Raw genomic sequence first — 18018 nt, 5'->3', positions numbered from 1 at the left:
AAAAAGTAAACAGTGTTGTTGGGGTTGTATGGCAAGATTTATTGCGAGTGTCTTTTCACCTGCAGGCTTCAGCTGCTCTAGTGTCAATGAGGCTGAGCGTCCATGTTGCCACTATGTTGAATGCCGCCATAGCAGCTGCACTTGGAGAGGAAGATTCCTAGAAGGTCCAAGGATCTCCCAGTACAGTAAAGTTTTTATTCTCATTCCATAGCACCAAAATAGTAGTATGTTTATGTTATGACATAGTAGGCCCTTGTTTACGCTTGCCAACAAGTGACTAATATTAATTATAATTAGGTTGGTCCTTACATTTGTCCTATTTCACACATGTACAAGTGTGTATTATACACCTGTACATTGTAAATTTGATTTTTGCATATCCCACTCCCCCAGCGTCAACCTTGGATCGTGGGGTCACAGCCAAGGATAAGCTATTATTGATGGCAACCTTGGAGCAATTAGGGTTAAGTGCCTTGCTCAAGGGCACAGACAGATTTTTTATCTAGTCGGCACAGGGATTCAAACCAGTGACCTTTCAGTTACTGGCCCAACACTCTTAACTGATAGGCTACCAGCCACCCCAGAGGCCTACACCACTAGCTGGGAAAATTGGAAAGTCACAATTAAGCACTGTAAAAAAATATTGGCAGAGGTGAAGTTGTGGCTAACCTATAGTAAATGTGGACAAATAGCATACCAAATGGTTAGATATCAAATGAAAGATAAGGCCACAAGACAAAAGATGTAAAGTAGATGCTCAAGGTTTCCTTTCTAGCCTCACCAACATAGCCGTTCTCACCCAGCCCCATAGTAAAAGCACATAGCCTCACAAGCAAAAGGAGCTGACAAGACAATCAGCATTAGCATAAAACTGTAAGCCCCCCAGTTGTTTACCAATGGGCCCAACTGACAAAACACCCTTTCACATACTCACTGGACCCGAGATCCTATTCATACTGGATCCTCATTGTGGGAAGCAGATGACTTTATCCACAGGGTGTCAAACATAGGTATTAAAGGTGGCAGGAGAGTGCAGGCTCGATTCCTCTCCAATTACCATCCTCAGTACTGACTTTTTCGCACGAGTTACATTGCAAACAGTGGATTGATTTGTCTCAACTTGTATATGATTTTAGACATAGGGGAAAAACAGGATAGCAGTTTATGGGTGGTTTATGTGTGTTGACTTTGAACTTCACACTGAAGTAGTGAAGTACTTTGGGCTCCCGAGTGGCGCAGCGGTCTAAGGCACTGCATCTCAGTGCATGAGGCGTCCCTACAGACACCCTGGTTTAATTCCAGGCTGTATCACAACCGGCCGTGATTGGAAGTTCCATACGGCGGTGCACAATAGGACCAGCGTCGTCCGGGTTTTGCCGGTATAGACCGCCATTGTAAATAAGAATTTGTTCTTAACTGACTTGCCCAGTTAAATAAAGGAAGAAAAAAATATATATATATAATTAGTTATAAAATTATATATATAATGATGAGATGCATTTGTGCGATTTGACATCCTTCACTGTGGGCCTATTCTACAGTTACTGGAATCTATTATTGGTGACTGTATAAAATAGGAGAATAACAGTGAATCCGTGAATAAATCTTACCCACTCAAGAGCCTTATAATTCAGTTTGTTTACATAGAGCAGAAGAACAATCTCTTCTAATTACAACAGTATTAATCAGTGATGTTTTGTAACTGACTGAAAAGCAAGTTTATCAAAAACAATCTGAAACATAACAAGCTCACAAAGGAAACATAGCTACAAAGGTGGTTTCATAATACAACAAGTAAGGCCTGCAGGCAAAATAACACTCAAACCGATCTGTTTATTAATATTCTCACATACAGTGTTGTAATTGATACAAAATCATTGGATAAGTACAGGGAGATGTCATGGAGCAGTAGAACAACTTGTTAAAACAGCTCCACCAGTCTAGGTGATCTGTAGTGCTATGTTAATTACATTTTGCATTTACATTTTAGTCATTTAGCAGACGCTCTGATCCAGAGCGACTTAGTTAGTTAGGCCTAGTAACACACACAATACTATAATCCTTTTGCAAAGACATTTACAATACAGTTGTACAGCCTACTTGTTTCATCCATGTAAAATCACGCTTCATAAGCTCATCACAACATCACATTTTATGATCCTGCTGACATTTATGACATTTAATAGCCTTGAATATAAAATGCAATGTCTCTCAAGAATGGCATACTATTAACTATTGAATCATATTTTTGGATGTGCAATAACTCAATATAAAGGCACACTCGTGGTATTACTGTACTACAACTATTGCCAAATAGTGAGATCGGTTTACGTTTGGGTGTAGATAATGGGGGAGTGTCACATCATTGCGAATGCCAAATGAAGGGTCTGCCAAGTCAGGTATACAAGTGTTGAACTGTAACCTTGGCAAAGGTGGGACACGGGCTGCATTTATTGAATTGTCTTCACAGATAATAAATATACTGGGTGCTGTATTTGAGACTGAAAATAATGCATTTTATTTGTAGGCCCAGGTATTGTGAAAGGGGGGACTCTTTTTTTCAGTTTCAAAGCTTGTGCTTTTGTTTTAGCTCCAGCCTTCTGAACTTGTTGTTGTTGTTGTAGCTGTCTCCAAGTGAAGAATGAAATGCATGTAATTCTGCAGTCCGGATTGGATGGGCCCATCCCCGTTGGCCCCATTTACTCTTTACTCTTGTTTCAATTCAGAAGATTGCACCGTCCGTGTTCACTGTCCATTCAATCGACTGATGGCTCAGATGGTTTTGCATGGAATTATAAAGGAGATTTTGGGTCCAAAGAAGACATCCCTGGAACAACATAAAAAATAAAAACATGTGTTTAGTATTTTGCCCTATTAGCCTGGAATCCAAGACTATGGTAAACTGTCCATGACTTTCTAGTGGATGAACCATGTGGTTCAGGAGAGAATGGCCTAGTTAATGAAGGAAGCATCTAGTCAAGAATGGCATTATTTTCAATTGATAAACTGATCAACTGTGATTGCAAACTGATAAGCTCCATATACCTGTTTGATTTCCAGGCATATAGTGCCTCTTTAAAGGAAAAACACTTCTCTGTAGTCAACAGCTGACTAAAAACAGAGCCAAAATGCATAGGTCTAGCCATAGCGTATTTGCATTACATGAGCAAAGGCCATGACGTAAAAACAGCACGAATGACCTTTTAACTGACCAGTGAAACAAAAGTCAACTCCACATCACAGCACACGTGCCTGACTGTATTAATAGGTGGCTTATGATAATCACAATGTAGGCAGTGTTCACTGGGCAGCCTGTGACTGGATCCAATTCGTTCCCAACTATAATTGGCGCCTAACTTCCCGCCGGCCTCCATTCGGCCTACAGTGCACATAACAGCTCCACAGAGCCATCCACTGTTCCCGAACTGTATTAACATAGACTGTATATGTGTGCTGAACATGGGCGACGCCTACTGGCGGAGAATGGAATTGCTGTACCTTGGGCAGCAGAGGAGCTCACTGAAGTTACAGTAGCACACCATGTCGCATTTGTTCCCCTCCCAGAAATGGTTCTGCAGGGAATCGATGGGTCGCATGGTCGCAACTCCGTTGGAGATTCCAACATTGCGACAGTCCCTGTCCTTCAAGACTTTCTTGTAGCAGGACCAGCGGTTTGATGGAATGGCCTCGCTGCCCATTGCCAATAGTCCAACCAAGAGAATAGCAGCAATGAGTAGTGCCTTCATTTTGATCAAGCTGTAAATAGGACGACATAAAGTATATAATTGGTTAGAATGTCTCCAAAGTCACCCCAGTCATTAATATATAAATACATTTTAACATTAACTACAAATCCAACCCACACAAAATATATTCCCGTTAGGGCCATAGGCAGGGTCTGAGTTTTAGTAAGGTCCAAAGGGGGTGGAGGGACATTTTTTTAAAGTTAAAGTTTATTTATTGCATTTCTATCAAATAAAACAAATCTAAAATGCTATTTGGAGAAGAGCAAATACAGACAAAAATGTACCCACATTGGTTGCTGTAACTTAATTTACCTCAGTTGATCAACAAAACACGTAGCCTATTAGTTCTACAATTTGCCACTACACATTAACTCACATTAACTCAGCACCGAGATGAAAAACTTCAATATGTACAGAGGGATCTGTTAGAATATTTATTTATTTATTTATTAACAAAACGCAAACAAGTATGTTTACTTTACATAACTTTTTATTGCAATGTCCTGCAATTCTACACATTTTGCTATGGGCTGTGGAGAAATGTTTGCAGTTTAAAGCTAATTTCCAGCAATTGTACACATTTTTCCATGACTTATGCCATGTTAAAGTCCCACGTATAGAGGACCTGCGTGGTTCTGGTACCGGTTCCGACCGAAACTCTCGCTTATAAAATGGATCTGTGGACACCGTAGATCGAAATGGCTTGCATCGAACTGTAACGCGGGTTCTTAACGACTCATTAGTGTATCTCTTCCGCATGTGTGATTTAGGACAGAGAGGAAGAGGAATATAGAGGCCCAACTCGGCGGAAAGATATCTCCTTTCAGTAGATGGCGTTGTTTCGCCCAACAAGCAAAGAGTTTTTGAATGGAGGTCAATGAGAGAGTGTCAAATTTGGTAAACCAAAAAATATATGGTTTATTTTCTACGGTAGGTTTATTTCATCCAATAATAGTTTCCTAATGCTTAAATTGTTACGAGTGTACTGATATAAGTAGGTCACGTGACATCCCGGCAATTTTGATAAAAAACACTTTAAATTGTGTCGAGATGGCTATGCATATTCATTGCATGAGGCTGGTAGTGTAGCGTCTGTCTCCATTGAATACAGGCGGTTGACGTCAACAACCCTCATCGAAATTTCAAAAGAGATTACAATAATGAGATGTATCCACCAATCCAAAGAAAGAATAGGCGGGATCTAAGACAGCCGACTGTGCCGCTTTGTGGACAACGACTTCCATTGTTAGGACAGCGGGACGTGTATCTTGTCAGTATATCCATAATCTTTGTTGAAGATGTGAAATCTGACACCACTTGAAGCTGGGTTGTCCCTCCTACCATTTAATTCGCTCTTCCGACTGTCTATCAACTCCTGGCTAAACCATACGTCACAGCAGTGATGCCAATTTAGCAATTTTGTTGCTAGATTTAGCAACTTTTCAGACTACCCTGGCAACTTTCTTTTCAAACAGCACCTAGCAACAAATTTAGCTACTTTTAAAAATGTATTTTGAACTTTTAGCAACTTTTGAAAAATGACTGAAATGCTAAAATGCACACATTTTCCCTCTAAATGACACAACAACTATTTTCTCTGTCACACACAGTCACAAAACATGTGCCTGACTGCAAAAGTGCATTGTGAGTGACAACAGCAGCAGACGCTCAGCTCGTGCACAGGCAGCAGCAGGCCAGCAGGAATTTCAGCAAATTGCAAATCATTCTTGGCTGACTGCAGCAGCAGTAGCACGGGTTCGACGAGACAAACCCAATGAATATAGTTGGTCACGAATGGTTGATCTTGAACAACAACATCAATCAAAATTGTAAAGCCAGAAGTACAGAAAAGAGTGGGAGTCTGTACCTGAACAAATGTCAAATCATATTTTTTTGCAGAGATGGCCAGTCAATTTGATAACGTTATTGTGACGCAGTTTTACGTTATCACGCAATGACATCACAACGCCATTTAGCAACTGCTAACAACAAATCAACCTGCCTCTAGCAACTTAACCTGAAAATTAGTTGGCAGCTCTGCGTCACAGCCGCTAACAAAGAAAGCACATGCCTTAAAATCCTGACATCGTAGCGCAACAGGATAGAGTGGTTTCGTTGCTCGAGCACATTCAGAGACCGATTTATAACCAATTTTATCACAGTAATCTAAAAAGATGAATAGTTTTTAAACAAAAAACACTTTTGTTTGTCCTAGACAGACAATAGTAAGATGAAAGGCAAGTTCAGGAAGCCAAGCTAGAGCTCTCTTGTGTGACATTCACAGCGGTGGGGACAGACGTTTTGATCAAGAGAAACCTGCACATTTTATCTAACACTAGACATACAAATATGTATTTTTACAGATATAAGGAAGGTGAAATCTTATAGTTATTCGTTTTATAATTTCATTCTACTATATTTCAAACGTTATTCATACAGTTTTGTTGAATAGGAAATACATACAAAATAAGGATCATATTTTTACTTGTGTACTTGAGCTTGTGTCCTCAAAAGTGACTACACCTCAGCAATTTATAACTATTTTTATCAGAAAGGTGAGATTTGAACCTTTCTTGGAGTGTGCAGGATTACTTATGGCCCTCTCATGATAAATAATTCATTTTGGGGATTATGTAGATTACATTTTAGATTACATTTAGTTACATTTAAGAGATATGATATCTGAGTGAGCGTGAATAATGAAATCAATGGGGGCCTCCTGGGCACGTAATTCAGCCATGATTACTAAAAGTTCATATAGCTGGCTAGACTAACTAGACTAATTTACCAATCTTCAAAATGTTAACTGATATGGACTAATTGAGTGACTGTCAGTGAGTGACATGTAAGAAGAGGAAAACTACTGATACACAACCAAATTTTGAAAATGCACCAATTGTACTATTCTAACTCTCAATAGTAAGTTGAGACTCCGTCTTCTTTGTAAGCAACTCCAGTGTAGATTTGGCCTTGTGTTTTAGGTTATTGTCCTGCTGAAAGGCGAATTCTTCTCCCAGTGTCTGGTGAAAAGCAGACTGAACCAGGTTTTGCTCTAGCTCCATTCCGTTTCTTTTTATCCCGAACCCCCCCCCCAGTTCTTAAGTATTACAAGCATACCCATAACATGATCAAAACAAATCACATTTTATTAGCCCCTAATCAACAATGCAGTTAAAAAACAAACACAGATAAGAATGAGAAATAAAAGTTACAAGTAATTAAAGAGCAGCAGTAAAATAACAATAGTGAGACTATATACAGGAGGGGGTGGGGTACCGGTACAGAGGCAATGTGCAGGGGCACCGGTTAGTTGACGTAATATGTACATGTAGGTAGAGTTATTAAAGTGACTATGCATAGATAAAATGCAAATAGTCTGGGTAGCCATTTGATTAGATGTTCAGGAGTCTTATGGCTTGGGGTAGAAGCTGTTTAGAAGCCTCTTGGACCTAGACTTGGCGCCCCGGAACCGATTGCCGTGCAGTACCAGAGAGAAAAGTCTATGACTAGGGTGGCTGGAGTCTTTGACAATTTTTAGGGCCTTCCTCTGACACCGCCTGGTATAGAGTGCCTGGATGTCAGGAAGCTTGGCCCCAGTGATGTACTGGGCCGTTCAAACTACCCTCTGTAGTGCTTTGCAGTCGGAGGCCGAGCAGTTGCCATACCAGGCAGTGATGCAGCTAGTCAGGATGCTCTTGATGGTGCAGCTGTAGAACCTTTTGAGGATCTCAGGACCCATGCCAAATCTTTTCAGTCTCCTGAGGGGGAATAGGTTTTGTTGTGCCCTCTCCATGACTGTCTTGGTGTGCTTGGACCATGCTAGTTTGTTGGTGATGTGGACACCAAGGAACTTGAAACTCTCAACCTGCTCCACTGCAGCTCCGTTGATGAGAATGGGGGTGTGCTCAGTCTGCTTTTTCCTGTAGTCCACAATCATCTCCTTTGTCTTGATCACGTTGAGGGAGAGGTTGTTGTCCTGGCACCACACGGCCAGGTCTCTGACCTCCTCCCTATAGGCTGTCTTGTTGTTGTCGGTGATCAGGCCTACCACTGTTGTGTTATTGGCAAACTTAATGATGGTGTTGGAGTCGTGCCTGGCCGTGCAGTCATGAGTGAACAGGGAGTACTGGAGGGGACTGAGCACGCACCACTGAGGGGCCCCTGTGTTGAGGATTAGCGTGGCAGATGTGTTGTTACCTACCGTTACCACCTGGGTGCGGCCCGTCAGGAAGTCCAGGATCCAGTTGCAGAGGGAGGTGTTTAGTCCCAGGGTTCTTAGCTTATTGATGAACTTTGAGGGCACTATGGTGTTGAACGCTGAGCTGTAGTCAATGAATAGCATTCTCACATAGGTGTTCCATTTGTCCAGGTGGGAAAGGGCAGTGTGGAGTGCAATAGAGATTGCTTCATCTGTGGATCTGTTGGGGTGGTATGCAAATTAGAGTGGGTCTAATTTCTGGGATAATGGTGTTGAGGTGAGCCATGACCAGCCTTTCAAAGCACTTCATGGCTACAGACGTGAGTGCTACGGGTCGGTAGTCATTTAGGCAGGTTACCTTAGTGTTCTTGGGCACAGGCACTGTGGTGGTCTGCTTAAAACATGTTGGTATTACAGACTCGGACAGGGAGCGGTTGAAAATGTCAGTGAAGACACTTGCCAGTTGGTCAGCATATGCTCACAGTACATGTCCTGGTAATCTGTCTGTCCCTGTGGCCTTGTGAATGTTGACCTGTTTAAAGGTCTTACTCACATCAGCTGCGGAGAGCGTGATCACACAGTCTTCCGGAACAGCTGGTGCTCTCATGCATGTTTCAGTATTATTTGCCATGATGCGAGCGTAGAATTAGTTTAGCTTGTCTGGTAGGCTCGTGTCACTGGGCAGCCCTCGGCTGTGCTTCCCTTTGTAGTCTGTAATGGTTTGCAAGCCCTGCCACATCCGACGAGCGTCAGAGCCGGTGTAGTACGATTCGATCTTAGTCCTGTATTGATGCTTTGCGTGTTTGATGGTTCATCGGAGGGCATAGCGGGATTTCTTATAAGCTTCCGGGTTAGAGTCACGCTCCTTGAAAGCGGCAGCTCTAGCCTTTAGCTCAGTGTGGATGTTGCCTGTAATCCATGGTTTCTGGTTGGGGTATGTACGTACAGGTACTGTGGGGACGACGTCATCAATGCCCTTATTGATGAAGCCAAAGACTGATCTGGTGTACTCCTCAATGCCATCAGAGGAATCCCGGAACATATTCCAGTCTGTGCTAGCAAAACAGTCCTATAGCTTAGCATCTGCTTCATCTGACCACATTTTTATTGATCTAGTCACTGGTGCTTCCTGCTTAAATTTTTGCTTGTAAGCAGGAATCAGGAGGATAGAATTATGGTCAGATTTGCCAAATGGACGGTAAGGGAGAGCTTTGTATGCGTCTCTGTGTGGAGTAAAGGTGGTCCAGAGTTTTTTTCCCCTCTGGTTGCACATTTGTTAGTTTATTTGCATTGTTTGTAACTTATTAGCCACCCCTATGCTTGAAAATATGGAGAGTGGTACACAGTAACGTGTTGTATTGGATTTGCCCCAAACATAACACTTTGTATTCAGGACAAAAAGTTAATAACTTTGCCAATAATTTTTGCAGTATTACTTTAGTGTGTTGTTGCAAACAGGATGCATGTTTTGTCATATTTTATTTTGGACAAGCTTTCTTCTTTTCACTCTGTCTGTCACGACTTCTGCCGAAGTCGGTTCCTCTCCTTGTTCGGGCGGTGTTCGGCGGTCGACGTCACCGGTCTTCTAGCCACCGCCGATCCATTTTTCATTTTCCTTTTGTTTTGTCTTGTTTTCCCCACACACCTGGTTTTCATTCCCTCATTACGTGTTGTGTATTTAACCCTCTGTTCCCCCCATGTCTTTGTGCGGAATTGTTTGTTGTAAGTGCTTGTGCACATTGTTGTCTGGTGCGCGACGGGTTTTGTACCCATATGTTGTTATTCTGGATGCCGGTGGTTTTGTATATTAAACTGCTCCGGTTTTTACCCAGTTCTGCTCTCCTGCGTCTGACTGAGGGACCTTACAGATACAGTTGAAGTCGGAAGTTTACATACACCTTAGCCAAATTAATTTCAACTCAGGTTTTCACAATTCTTGACATTTAATCCTAGTAAAAATTCCCTGTCTTAGGTCAGTTAGGATCACCACTTTATTATAAGAATGCGAAATGTCAGAATAATAGTAGAGAGAATGATTTATTTCAGCTTTTATTTCTTTCATCACATTCCCAGTGGGTCAGAAGTTTACATTCACTCAATTAGTATTTGGTAGAATTGCCTTTAAATGGTTTAACTTTGGTCAAACGTTTCGGGTAGCCTTCCACAAGCTTCCCACAATAAGGTGAATTTGGAAGTAGGCTTGGGGTCATTGTCCATATGGAAGACCCATTTGCGACCAAGCTTTAACTTCCTGACTGATGTCTTGAGATGTTGCTTCAATATGTCCACATAATATTCCATCCTCATGATGCCATCTATTTTGTGAAGTGCACCAGTCCCTCCTGCAGTAAAGCACTCCCACAACATGATGCTGCCACCCCCATGCTTCACGGTTGGGATTGTGTTCTCCGGCTTGCAAGTCTCCCCCTTTTTCCTCCAAACATAACGATGGTCATTATGGCCAAACAGTTCTATTTTTGTTTCATCAGACCAGAGGACATTTCTCCAAAAAGTACAATCGTTGTCCCCATGTGCAGTTGCAAACCATAGTCTGGATTTCTCATTGCGGTTTTGGAGCAGTGGCTTCTTCTTTGCTGAGCGGCCTTTCAGGTTATGTCGATATAGGACTCGTTTTACTGTGGATATAGATACTTTTGTACCTGTTTCCTTCAGCATGTTCAAAAGGTCCTTTTCTGTTCTGGGATTGATTTGCACTTTTCGCACCAAAGTACGTTAATCTCTAGTAGACACAACACGTCTCCTTCCTGAGCGGTAAACACCTGGTCCCATGGTGTTTAAACTTGCATACTAGTGCTTATACAGATGAACGTGGTTTGGAAATTGCTCCCAAGGATGAACCAGACTTGTGGAGGTTTACCATTTTTTTCTGAGGTCTTGGCTGATTTCTTTTGAAGGTAGTGTAACAGTGTAGGTTCCGTCCCTCTCTTCGCCCCAACCTGGGCTCGAACCAGGGACCCTTGCACACATCAACAACTGACACCCCACGAAGCATCGTTACCCATCGTGCCACAAAAGCCACGGCCCTTGCAACGCAAGGGGAAACCCTACTTCAAGTCTCAGAGCGAGTGACGTCAATGATTGAAACGCTATTAGCGCGCACCACCGCTAACTAACTAGCCATTTCACATTGGTTACACTAGGCCTTGAAATATATCCACAGGTAAACCTCCAATTGACTCAAATGATGTCAATTAGCCTATCAGAATCTTCTAATGACATAATTGTCTGGAATTTTCCAAGCTGTTTATAGACACAGTCAACTTAGTGTATGTAACCATCTGACCCACTGGAATTGTGATACAGTGAATTAAATGTGAAATAATCTGTCTGTAAACAATTGTTGGGAAAATTACTTGTGTCATGCACAAAGTAGATGTCCTAACCGACTGGCCAAAACTATAGTTTGTTAACAAGAAATTTGTGGTGTGGTTGAAAACGAGTTTTAATGACTCCAACCAAAGTGTATGTAAACTTCCGACTTCAACTGTAGTTGTATGTGTGGGTTACATAGATGAGGTAGTCATTCAAAAATCATGCTAAACACTATTATTGTACACAGAGTGAGTCCATGCAACTCATTATGTGACTTATTAAGCACATTTTTACTCCTGAACTTATTTAGGCTTGCCATAACAATAGTTTTTGACTCAAGTCATTTCAACTTTAAATATTGTATTAATTTGTAAAATAAAAAATATAGAATTCCACTTTGACATTATAGGGCATTGTGTGTAGGCTACTGACAAAAAAAAATCTAAATTGTTTAAATGTTAAAGTCAGGCTGTAACTCAACAAAATGTGGAAAAAGTCAAAGGATGTACATACTCTGAATACACTTTAAGTATGACCCTGATTCACATACTGTTATGATATTGTTGATTGTAGAATTTGATCCTAGCATAAGTTGGACATCCTCTATAACATTTTTCAGTTTGCAACAATATTGATACTGGACATAAATATTGCATTAATCTGTTATTTCAAAGATTGGTGTATATATACAGCCTATTTGCTATGTCGCTTGTGCCACTAAATAATTAAACCTTGTGCTTGAAATAGATTCAATATTATTTGCATTTCAATTATATTACCATAACCCAATTATTGCAAAGATTTCCACGGTACCATGATTGCAGTCTTATATACTTTACTTCTGTACATTGCAGTAATAACTAGTGCTGAGCAATTAACCAACATTTTGGTTAAATTATTTGAATTCCATTTCATTCTTTTTTTCTGTTAGGTCAATGCACAAATTGCAGTTTCTCGAGAAATAAGTCAGATCCAGCCTGAACTGTTTGATGTAGTAGGGAGTTGTAGTTTCCAACAGGCCAATATCCTACATATTTCAGAGCGTAAATCGTAGTAATTAACTACAATGACCATAATCCACTGCGCATCTACTTGTCCTGTCTATCTTTCTTTTGTGCCTGCTACCGTAAACGGCAGAAGATGCTTGACAGGGTATCACTACCTGAAAAACACTGATCTAAGTGATTGAAAGTTCGTATTCAGTCATAGAAGTATGCCTTATTTACTCCGAAGAGATACAAATTAGTGATTTTGTCAGACAGAATATTCAGCAGCACTATAGGGATGAGATGATGACTTGGATTTAAATAATACAATCATAAAATAAAACAAATGAAATATACACAACAACTGAAATATGTTATTAAAGTAATGTGAATATATTATGGTTAATAAGTGATAAGCAGTAATGGGCAGTCACTACCATCACGGTACTTTTTTTATTCTGTGTTGTTACAGCATTCAACCCAAATAATCCAAACCAAAATCAAAAACGAATGATTATTTTTTTAATCATCGAATTATAATAATGAATCATTCATCACTAGTTATAACTAGTGTTAATTTACTTATAACTCCCCATCATTATTATATTTCCAATTTCATAACATTATCTGCTGATTAAATTAGCCCCTACCTTATTTAGTGCTCTCCTCAGGAACGGCAGTAGCTTCTGACCCGTTTTCATCGGGTACATTTAGCAAGTATAAAACAGAAAACAGAGGAGTCTTTATCCCTACTCTACCCCATGCTAAGAGTATGACCATCTCTCCCCTGTCTCCTTTCAGCCTGTAAACCAGAGAAATAACCAAGGGCATTGATTAAGTCCGCACTCTGCACAAGCACTAAAATAACGCCATGCTTACATGCAAGTACGGTAGCGCAGTGGCGGTTCTAGACCATTTCAACTGGGGGGGGGCCAAGCTGGGGCCAGTTAAACTGTTAGAGGGACCAGTTACATTAGACGTTATTGTTGTCATATCGTTTTCTTCACTGCATTGCAGGCATTAGCAGGCAAAAGACCATGTTCATAATCATCATCGTTGCCACTGTCTAATAACGGATGTAAAAAAAGAACATAGCAAAAATTAGTTATGTAAAAAAGATTTCATCTCCACAAGGGGTCCAAAATTGTTGTCACAGGGGCACTGCCCCCCCCCCGGTTGGTTGTATATCAGCCATTTTGCATTTCAATAGAAAACCATCCAAGAGCGAATGAATTAATGCCTGATAGTGAATGTTGCCTTTCACTGAAACTCTCTAAAGCATCTGAATTGCTGTGAGTGTTGCAATCAGATGTGGTGGATTCTCGTACCGTTTAAATGGAGTGTCTGTCTGGATATAATGAAACGCAAGTGATGCATGCAGTAAATGAACCAGTTGGATGGGAAATGAACGTTTCTCTATAGCTCTAACCTTTGGCTTGACTTGGCTCCTTCCCTTGTTGACACGCAGAGGAGCTCCACTGACTGCTGATAGAGCTGGTTGGCTGTGAAAGTATCCGTCACAGCCAAATTTAATAATCTACTTAGTGTGTTAAATCAATTGCTTCTTATTGTACGGCAGTACAGTTTTATCCATTGCAGTTTCCACTTTAAACAAATCAAGCGGTGTTTACTTTGTGTTATACAGCCACCGAAAACTGAGAAATGGCCTTTCGGGGCTCTGAAAGTATATCATACTCAATAAAAGATGGCATTTTGCAGATGATGCTTAATGATGTAATTGGCACTGTAGTGGGTGTTTCATGCTCTTCTATGGGTGGGCCTTGTTTCATTGGAGGATCAGATGGGTTGATGTCAAGAATAGTTTATTAAAACAAATTTTATATTTTGATTGGCCTATAATAGCTCAATAAGTATGGGAGACCAAGGATGCTTGTAACACAGGATAGTTGTAATACTCAATATCTCCAACCAGGAACAAGCTAGAATCATGTGACTCACTGCACATGCCCAGTTTAGTTCTCAACCCTCATGAAGAAGCAAGAGGTAAGAAAGTACTTTTTTTAAACCAAATGTGTTTTTGTGATGGCATCACCTGCTTTGTAGTTAGAGTCACCAAACTTATATGAGCTTTATAACTAGTGTGTGTAGATATGTTTGATGTATAGTGAACAAAAATATAAATGCAACATGTAAAGTGTTGGTTCCAAGTTTTATGAGCTGAAATAAAAGATCCTAGAAGTTGTCCATACGCACAAAAAACGTATTTCTCTCAAATTGTGTGCACAAATTTGTTTACATCCCTGTTAGTAAGCGTTTCTCCTTTGCCAAGATAATCCATCCACCTGACAGGTATAGCATACCAAGAAGCTGATTAAACAGCATGATCATTACACAGGTGCACCTTGTGCTGGGACAATAAAAGGCCACTCTAAAATGTGCCGTTTTGCCACACAACACAATGCCACAGATAACTCAAGTTTTGAGGGAGCATGCAATTGGCATGCTGACGGCAGAAATGTCCACCGAAGCTGTTGCTAGAGAATTTAATGTTAATTTCTCTACCATAAGCCGCCTCCAACGTCATTTTATAGAATTTGGCAGTACATCCAACCGGCCTCACAGCTGCAGACCACGTATAACCACGCAAGCCCAGACCTCCACATCCGGCTTCTTCACCTGCGGGATCATCTGAGACCAGCCACTCAGACAGCTGATGACTGTGGGTTTGATGACAGCTGATGACTGTGGGTTTGCACAACAGAAAAATTACTGCACAAACGGTCAGAAACTGTCTCAGGGAAGCTCATCTGCGTGCTCGCTGTCCTCACCAGGGTCTTGACTGCAGTTCAGCGTCGTTACCGACTAGTGGGAAAATGCTCACCTTTGATGGCCACTGGCACGCTGGAGAAGTTTGCTCTTCACAGATTAATCCTGGTTTCTACTGTACCAGGTAGATGGCAGACAGCGTGTATGGCGTTGTGTGGGTGATGTCAATGTTGTGAACAGAGTTCCCCAAGGTGGCGGTGAGGTTATGGTATGGGCAGGCATAAGCTACGGACAACGAACACAATTGCTTTTTATCGATGTCAATTTTAATGCACAGAGATACCGTGATGACATCCTGAGGCCCATTGCAGTGTCATTCATCCGTCACCATCACCTCATGTTTCAGCATAATAATGCGTAGCCCCATGTTGCAAGGACCTGTACACAATTCCTGGAAGCTGAAAATGTCCCAGTTCTTCCATGGCCTGCATTCTCACCAGACATGTCAACCATTGAGCATGTTTGGGATGCTCTGGATCGACATGTACAACAGTGTTCCAGTTCCCGCTAATATCCAGCAAATTCACATAGCCATTGAAAAGGAGTGGGACATCATTTCACAGGCCACAATCAACACAACCACAGCCTGTGTTGCGCTGCGCTGCATGAGGCAAATGGTGGTCACACCAGATACTGACTGGTTTTCTGATCCACAGTAAAATCTTAGAAATTGTTGCATGTTGCGTTTTATTTTTTTGTTCAGTGTAAGATAGCAATGCTAAAGTTTTAACATGTAGCTAAAATTGAAGTTACCTAATAGCTACACACCTCTCTCTCTCTCTCTCTCTCTCTCTCCTCTCTCTCTCTCTCTCTCTCTCTCTCTCTCAAACTCTCTCTCACACACACACACACCACAAACATGTTATTTTTTAGTTCAGATATCGTTGTTTAGTTGTCAGATGTTGCTTTTGGTTGAGAAGGGCCAGGTAATGGAGCGTAATTTTTTTTTTAATGTATGATTTCTATTGTTATTTCATTATTTCTGCCATACAAATTGTTAAACATGGCAAGGTTGTTCTCATGTTCTCAATAAAGACTTTCAATATTTCGTTGAGTGTCATGATTTGTATTTTCAAACTATTACATTTCACCACAAGCCCTGTTACAACTGACCCGGGAGGTGGGGTAAATTGTGATATTCCACACCATGTATTTGAGACAGCTGAAGTCACACCGTGTCTGTTTGATTTAGAGAGATGATACCTATACCAATTTGTAGCAGACAAATAGTAGTTGTTTGTATCACATTTTAAATGTAGTAGCTCAAACAATCTCAGAAAAATTGACAAAAAATGCAAAAAGTGTAACAACCATCCCTGGTCTCCCCTAGTATTTCTTGACAGCAGACTGCAATCTGTGTAAAATGTATATATACTGACCAAAAAATATAAACGCAACATGCAGCAATTTAAAATATTTGAATGAGTTAGAGTTCATTTCTATGGAAATCAGGCAATTGAAATAAATTCATTAGGCCCTAATCTATGGATTTCACATGACTGAGCAAGGGTGCAGCCATGAGTGGGCCTTGGAGGGCATAGGCCCACCCACTTGGCAGCCGGGGCTACCTACGGGGGAGCCAGGCCCAGCCAATCAGAATTTGTTTTTCCCCACAAACGGGCTTTATTACAGACAGAAATACTCCTCAGCACCACCTCAAATGATCCCGCTGGTGAAGAACCCAGATGTGGAGGTCCTGGCTTGCGTGGTTATACGTGGTCTGCAGCTGTGAGGCCGGTTGGAAGTACTGCCAAATTCTCTAAAACGACATTGGCGGCAGCTTATGGTAGAGAAATTAACATTCAACTCTCTAGCAACAGCTCTGGTGGATATTCCTGCAGTCAGCATGCCAATTGCATGCTCCCTCAAAACTTGAGACATCTGTGTCATTGTGTTGTGTGACAAAACTGCACATTTTAAAGTGGCCTTTTATTGTCCCCAGCACAAGGTGCACCTGTGTAATGATCATGCTGTTTAATCAGCTTCTTGGTATGCTATACCTGTCAGGTGGATGGATTATCTTGGCAAAGGAGAAACGCTTACTGACAGGGGATGTAAACAAATTTGTGCACACAATTTGAGAGAAATAAGCTTTTTGTGCAGATGGATAACTTCTGGGATCTTTTATTTCAGCTCATAAAACATGGGACGAACACTTTACATGTTGCGTTTATATTTTTGTTCACTATACACTCTAACTACAAAGCAGGTGATGCCATCACAAAAACAAATTTGGTTAAAAAAGTACTTTCTTACCTCTTGCTTCTTCATGAGGGTTGAGGACTAAACTGAGCATGTGCACAGTGAGTCACATGATTCTAGCTTGTTCCTGATTGGAGATATTGAATGTTACAACTATCCTGTGTTACAAGCATCCCTGGTCTCCCATACTTATTGAGCTATTATAGGCCAATCAAAATATAAAATGTGTCTTAATAAACTAGTTTTGACATCAACCCATCTGATCCTCCAATGAAACAAGGCCCACCCATAGAAGAGCATGAAACACCCACTACAGTGCTAATTACATCATTAAGCATCAACCGCAAAATACCATCTTTTATTGAGTATGATATACTTTCAGAGCCCCGAAAGGCCATTTCTCAGTTTTCGGTGGCTGTATAACACAAAGTAAATACCGCTTGATTTGTTTAAAGTGGAAACTGCAATGGATGCATCTGCATCTGTGGCATTGTGTTTGTGTGACAAAACAGCACATTTTAAAGTGGCCTTTTATTGTCCCCAGCACAAGGTGCACCTGTGTAATGAGCATGCTGTTTAATCAGCTTCTTGATATGCCACACCTGTTAAGTGGATGGATGATCTTGGCAAAGGAGAAATGCTCACTAACAGGGATGTAAACAGATTTGTGCACATTTGAGAGAAATAAGCTTATTGTGCATATGGAACATTTCAGAGATTTTTAATTTCAGCTCATGAAACATGGGACCAGGACTTTACATGTTGC

General features: G+C 41.0%; 1 protein-coding gene across 5 annotated transcripts in view; it reads right to left on the bottom strand.

Annotated features, from left to right (window-relative positions):
• Positions 1–1813: 1813 nt before the first annotated feature.
• The window catches only part of LOC106602387 (scrapie-responsive protein 1), a 31273-nt gene continuing 15068 nt past the window's right edge, over positions 1814–18018 (bottom strand). For 4 of the 5 annotated variants that reach the window (XM_045722722.1, XM_045722719.1, XM_045722721.1 and 1 more), the window contains 2 exons: positions 3499–3756; positions 1814–2827 (listed from right to left, as the gene is read on the bottom strand). In XM_045722722.1, the coding sequence (XP_045578678.1) occupies positions 2773–2827; positions 3499–3746 (303 nt within the window). In that variant the 5' untranslated portion in view covers positions 3747–3756 and the 3' untranslated portion in view covers positions 1814–2772. Of the gene's footprint in view, positions 2828–3498; positions 3757–12913; positions 13197–18018 lie in introns of those variants that run through there. The other variant, XM_045722718.1, reaches the window with a different exon arrangement.

This window comes from Salmo salar, chromosome ssa08 (assembly GCF_905237065.1).
Source record: "Salmo salar chromosome ssa08, Ssal_v3.1, whole genome shotgun sequence".
In the NCBI taxonomy this organism is placed as follows: Eukaryota; Metazoa; Chordata; class Actinopteri; order Salmoniformes; family Salmonidae; genus Salmo; species Salmo salar.
The sequence above is the reverse complement of the archived record's forward strand: the minus strand, read 5'-3'. Positions and strand labels throughout refer to the sequence as shown.